General features: G+C 45.0%; 1 protein-coding gene across 1 annotated transcript in view; it reads left to right on the top strand.

The window, feature by feature from the left end:
* The window catches only part of LOC126421040 (neuroligin-1-like), a 746,590-nt gene that overhangs the window by 650,767 nt on the left and 68,625 nt on the right, over positions 1–27,198 (top strand). The window contains exon 8 of the mRNA XM_050087234.1: positions 752–919. Within this exon, the coding sequence (XP_049943191.1) occupies positions 752–919 (168 nt within the window). The remainder of the gene's footprint in view (positions 1–751; positions 920–27,198) is intronic.

Here is a 27,198-nt window from a genome sequence, read left to right as displayed (position 1 = left end):
CGAAGAGCCTCCAAGAGCGAGTGCGCAGCGTGGCTGCCGCCGGCCGTCCTATATTGCGTCGGCAGAGGCGCTTGTCTACCAGCGCCGCCGGTGGCGTGGTTCAGCGGGCGTGCATCATTGCGTTCAACGGATCCCGCACAGCCGCTATCGGCATTTGACGGAAACTTTCAATTCAGTTGCCACATGTGATGTGGTATCCATGTGTAATGCCGAAAATAGTATTTGAATACAGGGATATTTTTGCCAGAGAAGCACCTCTGAAATCAGTTAAGCTTGTTTCCAGAATGATATTTTCACTCTGCAGCGTAGTGTGCGCTGATATGAAACTTCCTGGCAGATTAAAACTGTGTGGTGGGCCGAGACTCGAACTCAAGACCTTTGCCTTTCGCGGGGAAGTGCTCTACCAACTGAGCTACCCAAGCACGACTCACGCCTCCTCCTCACAGCTTTAATTCTGCCAGTACCTCGTCTCCTACCTAGAGCACTTGCCCGCGAAAGGCAAAGGTCCCTAGTTCGAGTCTCGGTCCATCACACAGTTTTAATCTGCCAGGAAGTTTCAGTTAAGCTTGTTATTTGACTTGCAGGTAAATCATACTGTCACCTATAGACGTAAAAATGAATGTAGGACACTGCAGAGTACCATTAAGAACCGGTACACCAGTATGCAGGTCCTGTTCAGAATACTGCTGGCAGATGATTGCTCTGCCTTCTATATCAGACAGAGATGTGATGACAACTACTCGCGTTGCAGGCGTGGGTGCCGGCGCGGGCTCGTCGCAGGCTGACACGAAGAGCCACTACCGCGGCCACAAGATGTCCGTCTGGCTCAACCTGATCCCGCAGCTGCACCGGCCCGGCGGCTCCGACCTCAGCATGCGCCACCACCACTTCCAGGAGGAGGGCGCCCAGTTCTACGACGGTGAGTACTGCAGCCCAGGCGTCCAGCACAAGCGGCTCCCTGGCGCCTTAATTGCTGGACACGTGCGTAGCGAGAAGCTCACTACTCTAGCACCAATAGATGTACGCTGCTTGATGGTTCTAGGAATGGCTAAATGCATCTGTCTGGATCTCGACTTGGTAAAGCCCTTCCTTACAGGTTGAAAACATTTGAAATATATGAAATAAAATCGTTGTAACTTCTGAACGGTTTGCGTTAGGACGTTCGAACTGCACGGTTAGCTGCTGGGCGTGATGGGAATTAGTATGCGCTTTATGGTTTGGTTAGCGAAGAAGCCCATTTTCATTTGGATGGGTTCGTCCATAAGCAAAACTGGCGCATTTTGGGGACTGAGAACCAGCAATTTCCGATCGAAAAGTCTCTTCACTTTCAACAGGTGACTGCCTCGTGTACAATGTCCACTCACAGAATAAACGGTACGATATTCCTTGATGGTACAGTGATTACCGACCGATGTTTGAATGTTTTGGGAGATGATTTCATCCCCATTACCCAAAGTGATCCTGTTTTCGACAGGATGTGGTTCATGCAAAACGGAGTTCAACCCCATCGAAGCAAGAGAGTGATGTCCTGGAGGAGCACTTTGGGGACAGCATCTGGCTCTGCGTTACCCAGAGGCCACTGGTATAGGCTTCGATGCGCCGCTGTATTCTCCGGATCTGAACACACCTCACTCCTTTTTGTGGGGCTGTATTAAACACATGATTCTTTTTGGTCATCAGTCTTCTGACTGGTTTGATGCACCCCGCCACGAATTCCTCTCCTGTGTGAACCTCTTCATCTCAGAATAGCACTTGCAACCTACGTCCTCAATTATTTGCCGAATGTATGGCAATCTCTGTCTCCCTCTACAGTTCTTGTCCTCTACAGCTCCCTCTAGTACCATGGAAGTCATTCCCTCATGTCTTAACAGATGTCCTATTGAAAGTATCTAACCAAAATTGTATCCTTTTTTATTCTGTGAAAGTATCAGTGATAAGATTGTTCTAAATTAATTATTCAGCAAACCTGCATGTGACTGCGTCTGTGAACTTGTTTCTTGCCCTCCTCCATTTTGCCAGAAATGCAACATGTATTTGACTCAGCAATCAAGTTTAAGAGAATAATGCCGTTTGTGCAATGGCATTAAGATGGTACTGGAAAATTAACTTTTGGCCCTTCGCGGGGGGCACTTGCACGATTATTAGGTCACTTGTGGGAACCGGTACCTTTAAAGGACGAAGACGAAAACTGGAACTGACAGAGCACTTGAAGAAGCTGTTCTGACTAAAGCGTTTACTGATCTGTATGGTGACGCGAGACGTATCGCCAAGGAATGTGGGATCAGTAACATGAACATCATTCGCATCTTGCACCGACATATAATCCACCCTAAACATCCGTCGCTACATCAGGCGCTCGGGGGACGTGTTTCTTAAGTCGTAGAGACTTTTGCCTGTCTGCTGTCTGCTCTGCAAGGCCTGGGAAACCGCACTACATTTTTCCAACAAGTGCTCTTTGGCGACGGAGCAACATTTACGAACCACGACTATGTAAATTTACCTAACATGCGCTACTGGGCAGCTGAAAATCCGCGCTGGCTTCATCGGGTGTAACACCAACTACTATGGGGCTATACGTATGGTGTGGCATCATAGGAAAATCAGCTGCGGTACTTTACTTCATCTCATGATTGTTAAATGCAAACAAATATGCACTCTTTCTTCATTTTACCTATTCTAGAGAAATACCACTGGAAAGCGACAGTGTATGTATTTCCGATACCAGCTCACTCTTTACGTGTTGCAACGCAAATACTGAATGAAAAGTTTCCTGACCGTTGGACAGGACGGAATGCTGCATTACAATGGCCAACCAGTTCCCCTGATTTAACTCCTCATGACGTCTTCCTACTGGAAGCACTGAAAGGTACAGTCCGTCATGCCGCTCCAGCCACGCCAGACATCTACATCTATACTCCGCGAGCCACCTTACGGTGTGTGGCGGAGGGTACTTATTGTACCACTATCTGATCCCCCCTTCCCTGTTCCATTCACGAATTGTGCGTGGGAAGAACGACTGCTTGTAAGTCTCCGTATTTGCTCTAATTTCTCGGATCTTTTCGTTGTGATCATTACGCGAGATATATGTGGGCGGTAGTAATATGTTTCCCATCTCTTCCCGGAATGTGCTCTCTCGTAATTTCGATAATAAACCTCTCCGTATTGCGTAACGCCTTTCTTGTAGTGTCCGCCACTGGAGCTTGTTCAGCATCTCCGTAACGCTCTCGCGCTGACTAAATGTCCCCATGACGAATCGCGCTGCTTTTCGCTGGATCATGTCTATCTCTTCTATTAATCCAACCTGGTAAGGGTCCCATACTGATGAGCAATACTCAAGAATCGGACGAACAAGCGTTTTGTAAGCTACTTCTTTCGTCGATGAGTCACATTTTCTTAGAATTCTTCCTATGAATCTCAACCTGGCGCCTGCTTTTCCCACTATTTGTTTTATGTGATCATTCCACTTCAGATCGCTCCGGATAGTAACTCCTAAGTATTTTACGGTCGTTACCGCTTCCAATGATTTACCACCTATGGCATAATCGTACTGGAATGGATTTCTGCCCCTATGTATGCGCATTATATTACATTTATCTACGTTTAGGGAAAGCTGCCAGCTGTCGCACCATGCATTAATCCTCTGCAGGTCCTCCTGGAGTACGTACGAGTCTTCTGATGTTGCTACTTTCTTGTAGACAACCGTGTCATCTGCAAATAGCCTCACGGAGCTACCGATGTTGTCAACTAAGTCATTTATGTATATTGTAAACAATAAAGGTCCTATCACGCTTCCCTGCGGTACTCCCGAAATTACCTCTACATCTGCAGGTTTTGAACCGTTAAGAATGACATGTTGTGTTCTTTCTTTTAGGAAATCCTGAATCCAATCACAAACCTGGTCCGATATTCCGTAAGCTCATATTTTTTTCACTAAACGTAAGTGCGGAACCGTATCAAATGCCTTCCTGAAGTCCAGGAATACGGCATCAATCTGCTCGCCAGTGTCTACGGCACTGTGAATTTCTTGGGCAAATAGGGCGAGCTGAGTTTCACATGATCTCTGTTTGCGGAATCCATGTTGGTTATGATGAAGGAGATTTGTATTATCTAAGAACGTCATAATACGAGAACACAAAACATGTTCCATTATTCTACAACAGATTGACGTAAGCGAAATAGGCCTATAATTATTCGCATCTGATTTATGACCCTTCTTGAAAATGGGAACGACCTGCGCTTTCTTCCAGTCGCTAGGTACTTTACGTTCTTCCAGCGATCTACGATAAATTGCTGATAGAAAGGGGGCAAGTTCTTTAGCATAATCACTGTAGAATCTTAAGGGTATCTCGTCTGGTCCGGATGCTTTTCCGCTACTAAGTGATAGCAGTTGTTTTTCAATTCCGATATCGTTTATTTCAATATTTTCCATTTTGGCGTCCGTGCGACGGCTTAAGTCAGCGACCGTGTTACGATTTTCCGCAGTGAAACAGTTTCGGAACACTGAATTCAGTATTTCTGCCTTTCTTCGGTCGTCCTCTGTTTCGGTGCCATCGTGGTCAACGAGTGACTGAATAGGGGATTTAGATCCGCTTACCGATTTTACATATGACCAAAACTTTTTAGGGTTCTTGTTTAGATTGTTTGCCAATGTTTTATGTTCGAATTCGTTGAATGCTTCTCTCATTGCTCTCTTTACGCTCTTTTTCGCTTCGTTCAGCTTTTCCTTATCAGCTATGATTCGACTACTCTTAAACCTATGATGAAGCTTTCTTTGTTTCCGTAGTACCTTTCGTACATGATTGTTATACCACGGTGGATCTTTCCCCTCGCTTTGGACCTTAGTCGGTACGAACTTATCTAAGGCGTACTGGACGATGTTTCTGAATTTTTTCCATTTTTGTTCCACATCCTCTTCCTCAGAAATGAACGTTTGATGGTGGTCACTCAGATATTCTGCGATTTGTGCCCTATCACTCTTGTTAAGCAAATATATTTTCCTTCCTTTCTTGGCATTTCTTATTACACTTGTAGTCATTGATGCAACCACTGACTTATGATCACTGATACCCTCTTCTATATTCACGGAGTAGAAAAGTTCCGGTCTATTTGTTGCTATGAGGTCTAAAACGTTAGCTTCACGAGTTGGTTCTCTAACTATCTACTCGAAGTAATTCTCGGACAAGGCAGTCAGGATAATGTCACAAGAGTCTCTGTCCCTGGCTCCAGTTCTGATTGTGTGACTATCCCATTCTATACCTGGTAGATTGAAGTCTCCCCCTATTACAATAGTATGATCACGAAACTTCTTCACGACGTTCTGCAGGTTCTCTCTGAGGCGCTCAACTACTACGGTTGCTGATGCAGGTGCTCTATAGAAGCATCCGACTATCATATCTGACCCACCTTTCATACTTAACCCAGATTATTTCACATTCGCATTCGCTAATAACTTCACTGGATATTATTGAATTCTTTACTGCTATAAATACTCCTCCACCATTGGCGTTTATCCTATCCTTGCGGTGTATATTCCATTCTGTGTCTAGGATTTCGTTACTGTTCACTTCCGGTTTTAACCAACTTTCCGTTCCTAATACTATATGCGCACTATTTCCTTCAATAAGAGATACTAATTCAGGAACCTTGCCCTGGATACTCCTGCAGTTTACCAATATTACGTTAACTTTTCCTGTTTTTGGTCTCTGAGGTCGTACGTTCTTTATCAACGATGATAATGTCCTCTCTGGTAAGCCGTCAGGTATTTTATCGTTTCGCCCAAGGGGGGTCCCTCTAACCTAAAAAACCCCTTTGTGCACGCCACACGTACTCTGCTACCCAAGTAGCTGCTTCCGGTGTGTAGTGCACGCCTGACCTGTCTAGGGGGGCCCTACAGTTCTCCACCCAATAACGGAGGTCGATGAATTTGCAACCATTACAGTCGCAGAGTCGTCTGAGCCTCTGGTTTAGACCCTCCACACGGCTCCAAACCAGAGGACCGCGATCGACTCTGGGCACTATGCTGCAGATATTAAGCTCAGCTTGCACTCCGCGTGCGATGCTGGTTGTCTTCACCAAATCAGCCAGCCGCCGGAAGGAACCAAGGATGGCCTCAGAACCCAAGCGGCAGGCGTCATTCGTTCCGACATGTGCTACTATCTGCAGCCGGTCACACCCAGTGCGTTCAATAGCTGCCGGAAGGGCCTCCTCCACATTACGGACGAGACCCCCCGGCAAGCACACCGAGTGCACACTGGCATTCTTCCCCGACCTACCCGCTATTTTCCTAAGGGGCTCCATAACCCGCCTAACGTTGGAGCTCCCTATAACTAATAGGCCCGCCCTCTGTGACTGTCGGGACCTTGCCGGAGAATCGGCCACTGGCCCAACAGGCGAGGCATCCTGTGGTGGCTCGGAAACGATGTCATCACCACTAGGAAGCACCCCGTACCTGTTGGAAAGGGGTAAGGCAGCTGCCACGCGGCCAGATCCCACCTTCGCCTTTCGGCCAGGCACGCGCGAGCCCACCACTGTCCGCCATTCACCCTGGAGTGATGGCTGACCGGTAAGATGCTCACTGCCGGAAGACGCAGCGACATCAGGGGTTCCATGTGATTCCAAGGCCACCGAAGTAGGCATAGGTCTCACCACAGTTGCCCCAACGCCACTACGAGCCGACGCCTGCGCCTCGAGCTCGATGAGCCTAACAGACAAAGCCTCCACCTGCCCCCGAAGAGTGGCCAATTCTCCTTGCGTCCGCTCACAACAACCACAGTCCCTACACATGACTATGTTTACCCTACTCTATACGGTGACAAATTCCCAAGATAATCTTCTGATGAGCTACTCTGATAATCAAGAAAGACTCACTGAATACGAGACGCGAAAACTACGCTAGGTTTTCCCAGAAAAACTATTTAAAAGCTAAGCGCAGCAAATAAGTACAAAAACGCTTTGTACAAACAGTACTCGCTGCTGCTGGTGCTCTCGCTCTGGCTGTCACAAGACAACTGCTGATTCAAGTGACTAGTGGCTAACGGCCGCGAAACAAACAAAAGACGGTTTTAGGGCGCTTTCTGTTCTAAACGATCAAGAAAACACTAAGAAATCTAACACGAAAACTACGTAAAGTTTTATCAAGAACTGTTAGTTACTATGCAGAGCAGATAAACACAAATAGAATCCCTTCCTTAGTGGAAGGTCGTAAACAAAATGCAAAATAAACGCTTTATACAAACAGTACTCGCTGCTGCTGGTGCTCTCGCTCTGGCTGTCACAAGACAAGACGGTATGTGTCACGGATTCACCACAGCATGCAGTGGCATAACATCCAACGAACTTTCATTTGTTCATCTATCTCTCGAACAGCAACTGTAAATGTGTCGCGCAGCCGATGGTATATAATTTGAGCACACACTAACAAGGGAACCTCCCCATCGCACCCCCCTCAGATCTAGTTATAAATTGGTACAGTGGATAGACCTTAAAAAACTGAAGACACATCAATCGAGAAAACAGGAAGAAATTGTGTGGAGCTATGAAAAAATAAGCAAAATATACAAACTGAGTAGTCCATGCGCAAGATAGGCAACATAAAGGATAGTCTGAGCTCAGGAGTGCCGTGGTCCCGTGGTTAGCGTGAGCAGCTGCGGAACGAGAGGTCCTTGGTTCAAATCTTCCCTCGAGGGGAAATTATACTTTCTTTATTTTCGCGAAGTTATGATCTGTCCGTTCGTTCATTGACGTCTCTGTTCACTGTAATAAGTTTAGTGTCTGTGTTTTGCGACCGCACCGCAAAACCGTGCGATTAGTAGACGAAAGGACGTGCCTCTCCAATAGGAACCGAAAACATTTGATCGCAAGGTCATAGGTCAACTGATTCCTCCACAGAAAAACACGTCTGATATACTCTATATGACACTGGTGACGGCATGTGCGTCACATGACAGGAATATGTTGTCGACCCACCTAACTTGTACACTTGGCAAATGGGTAAAAAGATTCCTCTACCTTGCCCGATTTAGGTTTTCTTGCGGATGTGATAATCACTCCCAAAAAAGTGATAAAAACATAAGTTTGTCACATAAACTGAAAATAAAAAATTAAACTTTTCACTGGAGGGAAGACTTGAACCAAGAACCTCTCTTTCCGCAGCTGCTCACGCTAACCCCGGGACCACGGCGCACCTGAGCTCACACTATCCTTGATGTTGCCTATCTTGCGCATGGACTACTCAGTTTGTATATTTTGCTTATTTTTTTCTTAGTTCCACACAACTTCTTCCTGTTTTCTCGATTGATCTGTGTTCAGTTTTTCAAGGCCTATGCACTGTGCCAACTTATAACTAAATCTGAAGGGGGTGCGATGGGGAGGTTCCCTTGTAAGGTGTAAAACTACGTTTCCTTAAAAAAAAAAGAATTTATTTTGTGGCTGACATGTCAGTCATTCTGAATAAAACATTTATTTTATTTAAAGTATATTCCATATGATTACAATTTCGAGTAATATATAGATACATTTGTCCGACAGCAGATGTTTTATCTTTAACAAGCATTCCGTCGTCTCCAGGCAAAGACAGATTAGGTACTATCTCTTTCACGTCTAAGAAAGTTAATATAGTAGTTTCTTTTTTTCCATGAACAGGACTGTTTATCATCTGAAGTACGAACGACCGACGACTGTGTTTCGCCTTTGACAAATAAGCAACAACTGGAAGTGTTTAAATGGAAAACTGCCTGGCGAAACTGTAGTTGTTTTCCCACATTCCCGCTAACGCACACACATCTTAAATCGCTTTCCTAAGACCCATCTGATGCGCCAGAAGGTAGCATATGCCGTAGTTCCGTGCACAGAAACCATAGGTGACCTGTATCTATGTCGTAGTATCTTAGTAGCATAAGCCTGTCCCATAGCGTATAACGATGGAGCCTAGCATGGACCTCTTCTTGGTGGCGTTTAATCCGCAGTAGCTAACTCTGGCTGCATTGCTTTCCAGTTTTAATACATTTCTCGAATTATTTTGCGGAAAGTTACAACGTCAGCAACAACAAGCGCTATATCACTGAAATTGTCTTTCCAGCAGCTGTTGAATGCAGTTATGAATGGTACAAGGCTCCATAAAAAAAAGTACTTGTTTCAATGTCGGGGTTGATACCAGAATAATTAGCAGCATTCATACAAAATAGTTGCTCCGCAGCATACAATCAACTGTGGAAAATCACGTTTCGATACCCGTAACCGGTCTCGAAGTAAAAGCGGTGTTACGTCTTAAGTGACTCACATGTTTCTAAATAAAAATTCATCCATGGTAAAATAGGTCTCGTCACGAATTAAAGTTTTCACCTTGCTCTATAAATTAATTTAGCCATCTGTCAGACATTCTATATAAGAGACATTATTAAATCTAAAAAGTGTAAGCATGCTTCTCTCTCTCTCTCACACACACACACACCTGCACACATACACACACACACACACACACACACACACACACACACACACACACACACTCGCTCACACTCACACACACTTTATCTGCCCTACATATGAAAATGAAAAAACTCTGTTTCTCGTATAAAATGTCATCTCCCCTCGCTTTTGTCTCACTAGCCCATATGGTTCTCACGAGCCTTGAGTTGGCACATTGCGCTTACTGTCGCCTTTTCTAGAAAATTGCTTTCGTTGTTTGGGTAGCTGTCTGCTACTGGAAACAGTGGCCCGAATTACTTCCCTACGTTATGGAGCGTCTGTTTATATTTGCTCAGCTTTTCTCGGGCACAGGGAATTGATATTCTCGGGCGACTGCCAGACGTTAATCGCGGCACACTTACACAATAACGGCGGAAGATATTTCCTTATAATGGAGATGAAGTTGCCCGCATAAGCAATGCTGTAAGAGGCCAGGCGATTTAAGCTTCAGCCATAGATTGCTCCACCAGAGGCGTTCTGTAAGCTATAAATTGTAGCGATGGCAGTGGAGAAGCAAACAGCCACTACAACATTTTAGTAGCATGTGGTAACGCACAGGACTAGGTAATAATTCGAGGATGTCTGTTTCTGCCAACTCATTGCTTCTTCCCTTTGTTGTGAATCGAAGTGTCTTAGATCATGTCGCGGCTTTTCAGTACGGTAAAATGCTTTTAAATGCAGTTACGAGTAACGCAGGCATATACCATTTCACTGCTCAGAGCTCCACTACACGATCTCACTGTAAGAGTACTTATGTGATCCTAAATGATAAGTAAACACTCGAAAATTCGATAAACAAAACTATACAATGTTTCGCAAAATTGTCGCCTCGGTCCATTGCATCATCGTTGGTCTGGAGCTGTTCTGTGTGTCAAAAGCCACGCACTCTCCAAAAATATAATGGCGGTGTTTCTTTTCGTCGTACTTGTACTGAATATTTTTTTGCCTTCTTTAGTGTGTTTTCCTCATTCATATACACTGATTCGCCAGAAAATTATGACCATTTATCTAACAACCGGTATGTCCACCTTTGGAACAGGTAAAAGCAGCGACACGTCGTCGCATGGAAGCAATCAGACCTTGGTAGGTCGCTGGAGGGAGTTGGCACCGCATCTGCACACACAAGTCACCTAACACCCGTACATTCCGGGGAGGGGGGCGATAAGCTCTGACGTTCAGTCACATCCCAGATGTGACATGTTCGGGTTCAGATCTGACGAGTTGAAGGGTCATCACATCAATTGGAACTCGCCACTGTGTTCCTCGAACCACGCCATCACACTCCTGGTCTTGTGACATGGCGCATTATCTTGCTGAAAAACGCCACTGTCGTTGGGAAACATCATCTTCATGAAGCGGTGCGCGTGATCTGCAGCCAGTGTAAGATACCCCTTGGTCGTCATGGTGCCCACACGAGCTCCACTGAACCCATAGATGCCCACGTGAATGTTCCTCAGAGTGTGATGGAGGCGCCGCCAGCTTTTCTCAGAGCCACAGCACAGGTGTCAAGGAGCTGTTCCCCTGGTCGAAGACGGTTTCGCGGGCTCTCATTGGTATGATGAAGAAGATATTGGGATTCATCCCGACCTTGCAACGCTCTGACACTGCGCCAACGTCCAATTCCGATGATCACTCACCAATTTCAGTCGTAGTTCCCGATGTCGTGGTGTTAACAATGGCACATGCATACGCCGTCGGCTACGGAGGCTCATCGTTACGGGTGTTCGGTGCATTGTGTGTTCAGATACACTTTTACTCCACCCATCATTAAAGTATGATATTAGTGCCGCCACAGTTCGCCGCCTGTCCTATTTTACCAGTCTGTCCTGCCTACGACTTCCGACATCTGTAACGAGGGGTGGTCGCCCAACTCCACGACGTCTGGACATGATTTCACCTGGGTTTCGCCACGTGTTGAAGACACTCACCACAGCTCTCTTCGAACAGCCTACACGTCGTGCTGTTTTCGAAATGTTCGTTCCGAGCCCCTGGGTCATCACACTCTGCATTCGGTCAGGTCAGAAGGATCGCGCATCTTCCCAGTTCTACACACGAGCGGCTCACTCACTGATACTGGATGCACCGTGTGCGTGTCTAATTAGCAATCATGCCCCTCCAGGTAACGCTGCTATCGCCTGGACAGGTTCATACCGATAGTAAGTAGGTAGTCATAAGGTTCTGAAGGATCAGTGTGTGTAGTTGTCTGAAGAGTTTTATAGCCCTCATCGCTTGTTTTCCGACGTCTCCATACGTACGTATCATTTACATGTTTAGCATCTGTAGCTGTGTTTCGGCTAGCTGCCGAAGATTTGTGCTAAAGGTATTGCTCAGTCGTGTGGTATAACTCAGAAGGAGTGTGTTGTGTCTGTTCCGTTAGACACAGGGATCAAAATAAAAGTACATTACATGCTGAAAGGTTGCTGCCTTTATCTGCAAAGTCCCAGAGGCTTGCTGAATTTACCTTTCCCAACTAATGCACTTACACCCCCATCGCGACACACGAAACTACGAAAAACAGCTACTGTATATGAGCTACCCTGAGTCGAAACTATCCACTTCCTTCTCTCGCTCAGCAAAAATGACAAAAATTATTTTCAGTGTTAGTCAGCTAACCTACAGAGCGTGACATAACTATTTTTTCTGGAAATATCTGTGTACAGTATTTTCTTCGGTGTTTTCCCCTATTTATTCCTCAGGTCAATGACACTTCCCCATTTGACAATAAAAGCAGCACACTGGACTCGCCTTCGGGAGGACGACGGTTCAATCCCGTCTCCGGCCATCCTTATTTAGGTTTTCCGTGATTTCCCTAAATCGTTTCAGGCAAATGCCGGGATGGTTCCTTTGAAAGGGCACGGCCGCTTTCCTTCCCACTCCTTCCCTAACCCGAGCTTGCGCTCCGTCTCTAATGACCTCGTTGTCGATGGGACGTTAAACACTACCCACCACCACCACCACCACAATAAAAGCATGACATCAGTCACACACTTTTTAAAAAAACAACACTTTCGGATCGTTAGATTATACGCAACGATTAAGACACTGGAATAGAATCAGAGAGGCATGGGGTTCAAATCCCTCCTGGCCATAGAGGTTTTCGTCGGTTCCCTTCATCGCTTAGCTGAATGCCGGGATGGCTCCTTTGAAAAGGACACCGCCGACTTCACACCCCTCTCTGTCCAGTCCAGTTTTTGCTCCCTCTTGAAATACTTCGTCGGCTACGGGACATAAACTCCTAATCTTGCTTCCTCTTCTTAGTCAATGGCCCTGGACAAAGGGCTATTCCATAAATTTTACAGCTACTTTTCTGAGCCAGCTGAATCTTTTTTATTTGCACACAATTACGCATTATTCCTGGGAAGCATTGGTCAGTTGTTTATCTTTCAATTAATACAAATACAGCAGTCTTGCTTCGAAACAACTGCAGTGAACGGAAGTTTCCCGTGACGACAATCTCGTGTAAAATATTCTCGGACTTATTTCCGTATCAGTTCTGGGGAAAATCTCAAAGTTTCGAGCTACTGACTGCTATGGCTGCAGCTGTGGTGGCCTAATACAAACATCAAAAAAATTTTTGTATGACCTCGGTTCCGATGGTTCTGGTACCTGTATAGAAAATTGGAATAGAGATCAACATAAACAACATTTCTGCCCTTTTTATTGATAATGAAAACCACACAATGCATGTTGTATCACCATACACCGAGAACTTCAGAGGTGGTGGTCCAGATTGCTGCACACACCGGTACCTCTAATACCCAGTAGCACGTCCTCTTTCATTGATGCTTGCCTGTATTCGTCGTGGCATACTATCCACAAGTTAATCAAGGCACTGTTGATCCAGATTGTCCCACTCCCTCAGAGTGGTTGGTGGGTCACGTCGTTCATTAACAGCCCTTTTCAATCCCTCCCAGACATGTTCGATAGTATTCATGTCTGAGGAACATTCTGACCACTCTAGTCGAGCAAAGTGGTTATCCTGAAGGAAGTCATTCACAAGATGTGCACGATGGGGGTGCGAATTGTCGTCCACGAAGAGGAATACCTCGCCAATACGCTGCCGATATGGTTGCACTATCGCTCGGAGGATGGCATTCATGTATAGTACAGCCGTTACGGCGCCTTCCATGATCACCAGCGGCGTACGTCTGCCCCATATAATGCCACCCCAAAACAGCAGTGAACCTCCACCTCGCTACACTCCCTATAAGGCGTTCAGCCTAAACGGGTTGCCTCCAGACACGTCTCCGACGATAGTCTGGTTGAAAGCATATGCGACACTCATCGATGAAGAGAACGTGATACCAATCCTGAGCGGTCCATTCGGCTTGTTGTTGTGCCGATCTGTACCACGCTGCATGGTGTCGTAGTTGCAAAGATGGATTTCTCCATGGACGTCGGGAGTGAAGTTGTGCATCTTGCAGCCTATTGAGTACAGTTTGAGGCGTAATACGACGTCCTATGGCTACACGAAAAGCATTATTCAACATGGTGGCATTGCTGTCAGTGTTCCTCCGAGCCATAATCCGTAGGTAGCGGCCATCTATTGCAGTAGTAGCCCTTGGGCTACCTGAGCGACAGTTCCTGACTCCCTGTACCTCCTCCATGTCCGAACAAGATCACTATGGTTCACTCCGAGACGCCTGGACACTTCCCTTCTTGAGAGCTCTTCCTGGCTCAAAGTAACAATGCGGACGCGATCGAACCGCTGTATTGAGCGTCTAGGCATGGTTGAACTACAGACAACACGAGCCGTGTACCTCCTTCCTGGTTGAATGACTGGAACTGATCGGCTGTTGGACCCCCTCCGCCTAATAGGCGCTGCTCATGCGTGGTTGCTTACATCTTTGGGCGGGTTTAGTGACATCTGTGAACAGTCAAAGGGACTGTGTCTGTGATACAATATCCACAGTGAAAGTCTACCCTCAGGAGTTCTGGGAACCGGTGTGATGCAAAACTTTTTTGATGTGTGTAATGGTTTCTAATTAGTCGGAGTACGTCATCGTGTCCTTATGCTGCCATAGATGTTGTCAACGACTGGGTTAGACGCGGCATCGCTCACGTAGGAGCGTAAACAATTACGGGGAAAATCTCTGTTTCGTCCCAGCTTTGAGAATTCGGTTTCAAGCCAAACATCACAAAAATTACAAAAAAATGGCTCTGAGCACTATGGGACTTAACATCTGTGGTTATCCGTTCCCATAGAACCTAGAACTACTTAAACCTATCTAACCTACGGACATCACACACATCCATGCCCGAGGCAGGATTCGAACCTGCGACCGTAGCAGCAGCGCGGTTCCAGGCTGAAGCGCTTAGAACCGCTCGGCCACACCGGCCGGCACAACGATTACATCCACCGTCCTGACTGAAGCTGTTCTCGCACATTCTAGAGCTCCTGCAGCCTCTTTAATAACACAATCGCAGTATGTAGAAACCTCGAACAAAACGTTTGCTTCACAAAACGCCGTTTCCTCTTTCTTTTTGAGTCTGTGCTCAAGTTCCCGAGTTTTAATGCCCTCTTTGATGTTCTGCACAGCGGTCGAAAACGGTATGGATGGATCGACACTTGCTTCCACAGTCACAGGAGAATTAAAAGTCATAGGTTGTTGCATTTCCGTTACTTCCTTGCGAGCGTACATGAGGTTTTACACGGTCAAGCCACATTAATGTGCCTACCACCTATTTTCGATGTCAACGTGCTGTAACCAGGCACAGACGGCATGTGCAACACTAGCAGTGGAGGCTACATAAAGCATGTCGTGGCGCAGAGGGGAGGGGGGAGTGTGAGGGGGCTTGCGGGACACAGTGCAGCCGTTGTCGTCATGCAAAAACGGAGCTATTTATCTGACGTCAATGTAAACTGTTCGTGCCGCCTTGGTTAAAGATAACCTCCATGGCAAAATGGTGCCATTCAAAACCGGCGCCGTGGCATCTGTGACGTACAAAGGGTCACAGATGACAGGAGTGAACGACGTTTGCGGAGACGTGTAGGGCCGAATGGTCGTCCAACAGTTGAGCAACGGATCGCCCAGATGAATCAAGGGGCTACCAACTGTGTCCTCTCAACGACCGTTCAGAGAACGTTAGTGCGCATGGTTCTTCGCAGAAGACCCCTGGTCCATGCTCCCATGCTGACTGATGTTCTTCGGCAATTATGGCTGGAATTTACACGCAAATGGCACTTCCGGACGCCCAAGGCGGCGTTTTCAGATGAATCATGTTTTATCATCCATCGGTCAGATGGCCCTTGGCATGTACGGCGTGGAACATCTGAAACCAAATACCCTGCAAAAGTCGTCAGACGTGTCCAGGCAGGAGGAGGGAGCGCTACGGTCTGGAGATGTTTTCGTGGCGTTCCCCGGGTTATCTCGTCATTCTTGAAAACACAATGGAGCAACGTTACTATTCATCTTTCCTTGGTTACCATGTTCACCCCACATGCAGTTTGTTTTATCTCGGCGCGATAACATCCACCAGCAGGACAACGAAACGTGTCACACAGCTCGCAGTGTTTCCTGTGTGGTTCGAAGAGCACCAGAATGGGATACCGCACTACCATGGCCACCAAACACCCCGGATTTAAATCCAGTCGAGAATCTGTGGGACCACTCCGGTCCAGCTGTACGCGCCACGGATACCCAGCCGAGAAACCTAGCTCAGCTGGCCCCGGCACAGGAGACGACATGGCTCCACATACCTACCAGAACCTCTTTGATTCTTTTCCTGCACGGCACGCGGCGGTTCGCAACGTGGTTATTCAAGCTTTTGATACGTGGTCACATTAAAATGACTGGACAGAGCGTGTGATGCTATCGGTGGGGGCAATACACGTCCTAATTATTTAGCCTGACTCGTCGTGATGTTTGAGGGGTCGGTCGTGCACTGTCGCTTTAAAGTACATAGGCCTACATTAAACGCGGAACTAATCCTGAAACTCATTTTGGCAAATAAGCAAATCAGCGAGACATAAATTATAAATAAATAAGAAAATGACTGAGTAAGGTCCTAAGGGATGAATGACGTCGATCAGAACAGAGTGCTATATATTAGACCAAGGAAATGTTTATTTATCTGAAATTCAAACAAGTGAAAATGTTGGCTTCACAAAAGCGGATTGAAATGAAAAACAGAACTGCAACCAAACAATAATTAGTTATGTAGCATGTAGTACGAAGTGTGAAGTGCGAGCAGTGCTTCGAATACAGAAATTCGTGTGAGCAAAGTTCATTTCACTGTACAGCAGTTTACCAAAATCAACAGAAAATACCCACAGCCTGAACGTGCACAGTTTCCTACTATCAGTCGTGTTGTTAAAAGTTCGTTATTCCAAATAAACACTACAATAGAACATGCAACAACTCTATCACACACTAATGCAAGCGTTAACTGCAGTGAATAATCACAGTTGCCTCAAATCCCATGAACAAAACTAAAGTTCGTATAGTCACGCGACATCAAATACAAAAAAACACAAATACTCTAAATCCCCTGTAAAGTTAAAGTCGTTAACTCGAGCCAACAAAATTATTCAGAGTCCACTGAACTGTTATAGGATTTAACTCGTGCGCGACTCGTCAGCTGCACTCCTTCTGGACATAAACATGCTCACCATCACCGACAAAAGCTTGCCGACAGATTTTACTGACTAAAGAAATGATGACCAGCAAAAGACCTCGCGCGTCCTTTTGCTCGTGCTTAAGAGCTCTCTGTGACGCCACACACAAGTGAATCCCTGTTAGTTGTTTAAATACATCTACATCTACATCATACTCCGCAATCCACCCAATGGTGTGCGGCGGAAGGTAGTTGCAAATTCTTTCTATCTTCTGGCGTTGCTACTTTGGTATAAACAACTGCATCATCTGCGAATAGCCTTAAAGAGCATCCGACGCTTTCTACTGGATCATTTATACATATTGTGAACAGCAACAGTCCTATCACACTTCCCTGTGGTACTCCGGATATTACCTTTACATCTGTCGATTTAGTTCCGTTAAGAGCGACGTGTTGAGTTCTATCTGCAAGAAAGCCTTGAATCCAATCGCAGGTCTGCTCCAATACTCTGTAAGCTCGTATTTTTTTCATTAAACGGCAATGCGGGACGGTGTCAAATGCCTTACTGAAATCGAGGAACACGGCATCCGCATGAGCACCGTTGTCCACTGCGCTGTGGATCTCATGGAGCTCTGTTTGCGGAATCCATGTTGATTTTTATAGAGGAGCTGTTCGTTTTCCATGAATGTCATAATTCTTGAGCATCAAATATGTTCCATAATTCTACAACAGATTGACATCAACGATATAGTTCTATAATTGTGTGGATCTGTCTTACGGCTTTTCTTAAAAACGGGAATGATCTGCGCTTTTTTCCATTAACATAAGTACCTTTCGTTGCTCAAGCGATCTACGATAAATTACTGCTAGAAGGGGAGCAAGTTCTTTCGTATAATATTTATAGAATCTTATAGGTATCTCATCTGATCCTGAAGCCTTTCCACTACTAAGCGATTGTAGCTACTTTTCAATTACGCGATCGGTTATGTCAATATCTCCCATTTCGACGTTCACACGACGATTGAAAGGAGGGCCAGTGTTACTATCTTCCGCGTTGAAACAACTTCGAAAGACCCAATTCAGTATTTCGGCCTTCTCTCTGTTATCTTCCGTTTCGGTGGCGGTGTGGTCGCTGAGAGAAGGAATAGATGTTTTTGACCCCTTTACTGATTTTACATAAAACCAAAATCTCTTAGGGGTTTTACTCAATTCGGCTGACAACGTTTTACTTTCGAAATCATTGAACGCTTCTCTCATTGCTCTCCTTATGCTCATTTTCTCTTTGTTCAGCTTTTGTTTGTCAGCTAGGTTTTCACTTCTCTTGAAGCTGAGATGAAGTGCTCTTTGTTTACGCAGCGCTTTTCTAACACGGCTATTAAACCATGGTGGATCTTTCCCATCCCTTAGAACCTTACTCGGATCATATTTGTCTAGGGCATATTGAACGATGAATTTGAATTTTTTCCATTTGTTCTTCACATCTTCGTCTTCATCACCGGATATTTGATGCTGACTGGTGAGATATTCTGAAATTTGTATCCTGTCATCCTTGCTGAGCAAATATATTTTCCTACATTTCTTAACATTCCTTGTAGGACCCGCCGTCATAGATGCTGTCACAGTCTCATAATCACTGATACCTTCCTCTACGTTAACTGATTCGATATGTTCAGGTCTGTTTATTGCCAGGAGATCTAAGACGTTACCCTGACGAGTTGTGAAATGCCTAGTTAAATCCGCAGGACAGAACAGGTAGTTGGAATTGTGGAAAGGGGCCAAAAATGAGAGGCTGTCAGTTACAGTACAACACATATAATTTTATTTAGTTGCCCAAACATTATAGGGCAAATTCCGAGCTTAACTATCGACTGAAAATGTCACACACTCTTATGGCTTAAGGGCACAACCTCTTTAATTTTTTAAACGGCTGAAGACCCATGATTTAAAACATAACTACAATAAATTTTCAAAAGGCAGAAAGCGCAAGGTTTTATCCTTAAATAATATTTCAAATGAGGCTGAAGGCCCAAACAATCTAATACTTGACAAGTAAGGGATTTTAATTTTATAAAGGCTGAAGGTCCATGATTGAAAAACACAACTACACTCCTGGAAAGTGAAATAAGAACACCGTGAATTCATTGTCCCAGGAAGGGGAAACTTTATTGACACATTCCTGGGGTCAGATACATCACATGATCACACTGACAGAACCACAGGCACATAGACACAGGCAACAGAGCATGCACAATGTCGGCACTAGTACAGCGTATATCCACCTTTCGCAGCAATGCAGGCTGCTATTCTCCCATGGAGACGATCGTAGAGATGCTGGATGTAGTCCTGTGGAACGGCTTGCCATGCCATTTCCACCTGGCGCCTCAGTTGGACCAGCGTTCGTGCTGGACTTGCAGACCGCGTGAGACGACGCGTCATCCAGTCCCAAACATGCTCAATGGGGGACAGATCCGGAGATCTTGCTGGCCAGGGTAGTTGACTTACACCTTCTAGAGCACGTTGGGTGGCACGGGATACATGCGGACGTGCACTGTCCTGTTGGAACAGCAAGTTCCCTTGCCGGTCTAGGAATGGTAGAACGATGGGTTCGATGACGGTTTGGATGTACCGTGCACTATTCAGTGTCCCCTCGACGATCACCAGTGGTGTATGGCCAGTGTAGGAGATCGCTCCCCACACCATGATGCCGGGTGTTGGCCCTGTGTGCCTGGGTCGTATGCAGTCCTGATTGTGGCGCTCACCTGCACGGCGCCAAACACGCATATGACCATCATTGGCACCAAGGCAGAAGCGACTCTCATCGCTGAAGACGACACGTCTCCATTCGTCCCTCCATTCACGCCTGTCGCGACACCACTGGAGGCGGGCTGCACGATGTTGGGGCGTGAGCGGAAGACTGCCTAACGGTGTGCGGGACCGTAGCCCAGCTTCATGGAGACGGTTGCGAATGGTCCTCGCTGATACCCCAGGAGCAACAGTGTCCCTAATTTGCTGGGAAGTGGCGGTGCGGTCCCCTACGGCACTGCGTAGGATCCTACGGTCTTGGCGTGCATCCGTGCGTCGCTGCGGTCCGGTCCCAGGTCGACGGGCACGTGCACCTTCCGCCGACCACTGGCGACAACATCGATGTACTGTGGAGACCTCACGCCCCACGTGTTGAGCAATTCGGCGGTACGTCCATCCGGCCTCCCGCATGCCCACTATACGCCCTCGCTCAAAGTCCGTCAACTGCACATACGGTTCACGTCCACGCTGTCGCGGCATGCTACCAGTGTTAAAGGCTGCGATGGAGCTCCGTACGCCACGGCAAACTGGCTGACACTGACGGCGGCGGTGCACAAATGCTGCGCAGCTAGCGCCATTCGACGGCCAACACCGCGGTTCCTGGTGTGTCCGCTGTGCCGTGCGTGTGATCATTGCTTGTACAGCCCTCTCGCAGTGTCCGGAGCAAGTATGGTGGGTCTGACACACCGGTGTCAATGTGTTCTTTTTTCCATTTCCAGGAGTGTATATGTGAAATTTAAAAATTTTCCTGCGAACTAAATATTCAAAAAGATTTTGGCTTGCAGCCGGTCGTCGTTAGCTTCCATCCACGATATTTCGACTGGACGACTGCCAGCCATCCGCAGGTGAGCCATCGAAGACTGACGAAGACGCTTTTTTTTTCTTTGTTGTTATTTTAATCACCTTATACAAAGGTGGGCTGTCAGCAGCATAGTACGCTGCTCTTCAGCCGCGAGTGGTACAATAAATATGACATAAAGGTGGTACAGATAATACAATAAAAATGGCGGGCAAAAACTGTAGACACGAAAAACAATAAACATGAAGCCGTTCACGCTGGACGAGAAAAATACTAAAACCCGTTGACACGGCGCATAAAACACGGACGACTGTGACGGCACAGGTGAACAGTGGTGGCGTGATGGTGAAAGGACACTAAACACAAAACGAAGGCACACACACGAGACACTGATGGCGATGATCTCCGGCGCGCGAATGTCCAATGATTGTGTACGAGTCCGGGGACCTGCCAAGAGAGGAGGAGGGGGGTTGGGAGAGGGAGAGGGGAGAGCAGAGATGCCACGGCTGGGGAGATAGGGGGAGGGAGGAAGGGGGAGGGGAAGCCGGGGGGACGAGGGGTGGACGAAGGGGGGATGGGGGGAAAAGGAGAGAGAAGGGAGGGAGGGTGCCCAAAGGAAAAGACACAGGAAGTGGGAGGGGAGGATCAAAGTTGATAGGAGGGGTAGATGGAGGGGAGGAGGACATCATCAGGGAGGGGGAGCTGGCGGAAGCCACCTTGGGAGAGGGTAAGGAGGATGGAGAGATGGAGACCGGGTGGGACGTGGTAATATAGGTGCAGCAGTGGGCAGGGGTGGGAGAGGATGGGTGAGACAAGCAGGTGAGGAGGATCAAGTTTACAGGAGGTGTACAATATCCATATCCTTTCAAGGAAAAGGAGGAGGTGGGGGAACGGAATGAGGTCGTACAGGATCCGCGTGGGGGAGACAGATGCGATAGGCGAGGTGGAGAGCATGGCGTTCAAGGATCTGAAGGGATTTATAAAAGGTAGGGGGGGGGCGGAGATCCAGGCCGGATGGACGTAACAAAGGATAGGGCGGATGAGGGATTTATAGGTGTGGAGGATGGTGGAGGGGTCCAGACCCCACGTACGGCTGGAAAGGAGCTTGAGGAGACAGAGTTGGGAGCATGCCTTGGCTTGGATTCTTCGGAGATGGGGGGTCCAGGAGAGGCGACGGTCGAGGGTGACGCCAATGTACTTAAGGGTGGGGGTGAGGGCGAGAGGACGGCCATAGATGGTTAGACAGAAATTGAGGAGGCGGAAGGAAGGGGTTGTTTTGCCTACAATGATCGCCTGGGTTTTGGAGGGATTGACCTTGAGCAACCACTGGTTGCACCAAGCAGTGAACCGGTCAAGATGGGATTGGAGAAGGTGTTGGGAACGCTGCAGGGTGGGGGCAAGGGCAAGGAAGGTGGTGTCATCGGCAAGACGAAGTCGCCTCCGTTCCGTAATATATAGCGTGTAGAGAGTATTCCACGCATGGGTCAAAATCTTATGGACAGACGAACCACACTGCCCGCCACCAGCGCCCTCGCTGGTGGAACTGCAGAACTCGGTGTCTTCTGCGTTGTCAATTGCCGCGGCCATCGGAGTAATCTGACGTCTTCGTCTGGAGTAGATCTTAGAGATGACGGGATTCCACGCATTATCTAGTTGGTAGCCATTGTCACAGTTGATAAGATTGTCTGTCATGCGAATTTCCACTGATTCTTTTATTCATTCATTCACTCATTCATTGCATTTCCACTGGACACTCAATGGAGTATGACAAGACAACAATTTCGGCCACAGCAACATCCTTTTGGGACTCCGTCATAAAAGAATCAGTGGAAGTTCGCATGACAGACAATCTTATCAACCGTGACAATGGCTACCAGTTAGATAATGCGTGGAATCCCGTCATCTCTAAGATCTGCTCCAGACGAAGACGTCAGATTACTACGATGGCCGCGGCAATTGACAAAGCAGAAGACAACTGAGTTCTGCAGTTCCACCAGCGAGGGCGCTACTGGCGGGCGGTGTGGTTCGTCTGTCCATACGATTTTGACGCATGAGCGAAATACTCGCTACACGCTATATATTACGGAACTGAGGGCGCCTTCGTCAGTCTTCGATGGCTCACCTGCGGATGGCTGGCAGTTGTCCAGTCGAAATATCGTGGATGGAAGCTAACGACGACCGGCTGCAAGCCCGAAATCTTTTTGAATAACACAACTATAATAAATTTTCAAAAGCAGAAAGCCCAAAGCTCTATCCAAAAATATTTTAAGTGAGGCTGAATGCTGTGGTGTTACCTTTTATTATCTTCTCCTCAGTATCTTTTGAAACAACCTCGATTTTGTAATGTAATTTTCACCAAAAGGACATTCAACCATCGCCGAAAAATACGCGTCTTTCGTATCAAGACAAGAGAGAGAGTCCTCCATTAGTTTTTAAAAACAAAAACCTACGCAAAAGTAAAAAAAAAGAACAAAATTATCTATAAAATCGTTCGCTGGCGCAGCGCTCTTCTGCGTGCGCGATCGTAAATTACAACTTTGCATTGGCGGAGGCGCGGAAGTCAAAGTACCATTACAATGCCTTCTCTACTGACACGCTCCGCAAGCGAGCGTGGCAGTATAGAAAATTTACATAGATACGTATATGTATGAGAAAATAAGAAATTTACATATTACAAAAAATATTTCTGAGCACAATGCTCTTTGCATATCAGTCTTCGTATACAGTCTTTTTGGTGTGTATCTTCTTTAGGAGTCGTAACATTAATGTCTTTGAATTGCAGCGTATTATCGTTGCTTAGCACAGCGTTTGAATTCAGTTCACATGATTCGTGTTTACAATGGAATTAATTCGAACAATAAATGTTTCTATTATATTGCTCCAATGTCTTTAAACGTAGTATCGGATTCTGAGTGTGTGTGTACTGCCTGGATCTCTTGCGTGTGACTTGAAGAAAATCCAAAGTTTGTTCAATGTGTCAACACGAAATTGTGATCTCCAGCAGTCGAATTTTGGTGGCGTCTACCGGGGTATAAATGGTCAATGAGGGCACAGGAAACACCTCACTGCCTACGACAGGTGATGAGCTTGTCTTTTACACCAATCTGAACACATGCCGGCTTCCACAACACCATACACTTCAAAGCATATTGACACTACGTAAATATTGCTTGACCAGTGTTCCATCACGTTGGTTTCTTCTTTCATTTCCAGTTCCATTTATATGAATCATGTGCTACATGCACAAGTCCTTTGCAGCTCATTAACATCTCCTTAAAATACATTTCTTGATATAGTAAGTACATAAATATACAAATATTTACAATTAATCATTACATGAGATAGTTACATTGTTGTCATATAGCACATATACAGAATTAAATGAAAAATATAGTAAATTTTTACGTTACATTCAATATCATTGTGCTGACATGTGAATTACATTACATTCAGATTGAAATATACATCTTATTTATTTTATTTGTTAGCTCATTCTTTTTTTTTTTTTACACACTTGCAAAATGTGAAGATAATTGTGACAACTCACTAGAATATTCGACTTAAAATTCATCTTGCCTCCTGGAATAAAATTTACACATATTTCAAGCGTCAAGACAACCCTCTGTAGGAGGATATGTTCATGGGATGGTTGCTAACTACTTCATAAATACTAGTAAAGTCATCCCCTACAGTAGACTACACAAAATAAAATATGATAAATAAAATACATGTTAACTTAATATAATGTAAAATTTCCTATACCTAAAACCGTTTCTAAGTGTGGTGTCCCCACTATTGCTGTTTCTAAGAGTGGTACCCCTCTATTACTGTATCTAAGAGTGGTGCCCCTCTAAATATCTTAGGATCCTACAAGTATGTGCATCAGTGTGGTAAGTGTATATATATATATATATATATATATATATATATATATATATATATATATAGTTCAAGTCAATCATGTTCCTATAAAGTTTGTGTAGTTCATCTCCTTCCTTTCATGAGTATCAAGCAATATGAATAAATGTTTTACTTAATAAATAAATAAATCTTCTCAGATAATTGCTGCTGCATTCCATGCTGTATATCCATTCTGTATTTACCTTGCGGTACCTGTAATATTCTATTCATAAATAAATATTTGTGTATGTCTCTCCATACTGTCAGATAATCACGAATTATATACTGTCAAATATTTCATCAACATGTATAAATTTTTCTAAGGGAGGGATGAGAGTATGAGCTGCAACAGAGGACTGACGTTTTGTTTTCTCCTTATCTCCTTTCTATTTAATGGTGCATCAGTTCAGTTCAGTAGATGAGCATTAATTATGTCATTAGATGACTGCTAAATATGTTCTCTTGAATAATTCTTCCAATCTGAAGTATCAAGTCTACATAACTCCAAAAATTTCATTACAAGTTCCCATTAGATTAGTGTTAAAGTGTTATAGATTTAAATCTTCTGGTATATTTCCAATAGTGGCTGCTGTAAATAATTCTTTCCACGTAAATCTTTACTTTCACCTTTAGTTATAAGAATATATAGGACACCACATAAGTAATTATCTCAGGCATACCAATCTTTCAATAAATAATATTCTTTCCACTACTTTCATTCTGTATTCCATGAGTACATGTGATATAGCGTTCAAATCTAGTTTCTCTCCTCTCAACATATTCTCAATTACTCAAAACTTTCTCACCTATCCATTATTCATTATTCACAAAATAACATATACTTATTCCTCAGCATTATATATATATATATATTCCTCTTATTCATCACCACTTACTTTTTACTTCAACAACAACAACAACAACAATAATAAACATTCACTCATCTCATTCAGTCACTCACATCACTCATATCAACATTACTATTATCACATGCCTCCTAAAGAAAATAATTCTGTTCAGTTCTCTGCCTCCTCTAATGTGTATATGCCTCCTCTAATGTGTATATGCCTCCTCTAATGTGTATATGCCTCCTCTAATGTGTATATGTCTCAATAGCAACTCCTCTTATAACCAAATATCTTATTAGCTATTAGATGGTTCACATTGCTTTCTAGAGTTACCTGCATTCATTAGATTGTAAGTATCTGTATAACTTAAATGTAGGCTCATCATAACTGTATATCATATTAATTATCTTCTTTGTTTTACTGGTACTATTAAAATCTACATCCTGATATAATTCTTTTCTATTTTCTTACTGTCATCATATGGGAGAAAACAAATCGTCGGTTCCGTTGCGCTCTGCTCCCTATTGACCGTAGCTCGAGCGCTTAGCTCGGTCGTCGTTCGTATTCCGGCAAATTCGGTTGTTGCTGCGGGTTGGGTTCATTGCCCAACTCAATAATATTTACATTTCTGTCGCGCGTCACCCAAGTATCAGCTGTTTGGTTGTTGACATTACCTCGGGTCGCATTGGGAGTTCCGTTAGGTACGAATTGAGGGTTGCTGTATTGCATGTGTCGTGGCGGTGGTCCATTGTGATTTCCCCATACATTATTTCGCCCATGACTGTAACTGGTATTGTCATTACTGTTATTCCTGCAATGCATGTTTGGATGTTGTTGGATGTTGTTTCTCTGAAAATATCCTGGATGGTACCTGTTATCCTCTCTTCTTTGATCTCTATGATTTCGGTTCCTTCTTCTGTTGTTGTTATTTTGAGTATAACTGTTATTGTTCTGATTGTAATTACTGTTTGGATAACCATTATAGTAATAATTACTGTTTCCTTGCCAATGCTGCGAGTTGTTTCCCCTAATATTGAATGGATTTGTCCCAGTGTAGTGCGAATTGTTTCTTTGAGTGTTTTGTTGTGGTGTCGGAGGCGGATTCCAATAGCCTCTGTCATTTCTGTTGTGCGTACGCGAATTGCTTGGATGGATCGGATACAATTGATTGAAATTCCTGATCTCATCTCTATAAACAACATCTATCTCATCAACATAACTAAAAAAATTCTTTATGTTGTCCTCGGACACTCCTATTAATTTATCACGGTAAGGAAACGGTAAGTGGCTTTTAAGTGTTCGAATTACATCTGGTAAATCTGCTGGTTTTGTTCAATATAATGTTTTGTCTAGGTAGCATTCGAAGTATTGACGTAAAGTCTCTTGTTCGGGTTGTAAATTTCTGGATTGTATACTTCTCATTTTCAACTTTGCTGTTCTGTGATCGACCAGAATTCCTCAAGAAATGCTTGTTCAAACTGTTCAAATGTTAAACATCGTCTTTTAATTGCTGCTCCCCACTTAGCTGCTGTTCCACGTAACAAATTTGTAACATATCGAATTTTATCGGCTTCTAACCAATGTCTCGGGAAAATACCATCAAAAGAGCGGATGAAAACAATCGGATGCACTTTGTCTTTCTCATCACATGAAAATGTCTGAAAGTATCCATGTCGTACTAATGTTTCATCAGCTACTCCCGTTGGTATTATGGGTCCTGCATTTTGTGTCAAACTGTGCATAGTATGTGGTGATGTCTGATAGTAATTTTGATCTTGTGGTAGCATTGAAAATGGTTCATTGGGATTTGTATCACTCATTGATAAT

Source organism: Schistocerca serialis, chromosome 1 (genome assembly GCF_023864345.2).
Source record: "Schistocerca serialis cubense isolate TAMUIC-IGC-003099 chromosome 1, iqSchSeri2.2, whole genome shotgun sequence".
Taxonomy (NCBI): Eukaryota; Metazoa; Arthropoda; class Insecta; order Orthoptera; family Acrididae; genus Schistocerca; species Schistocerca serialis.
Note: the sequence above shows the minus strand (reverse complement) of the source record. Positions and strands in the feature narration are given on the sequence as shown.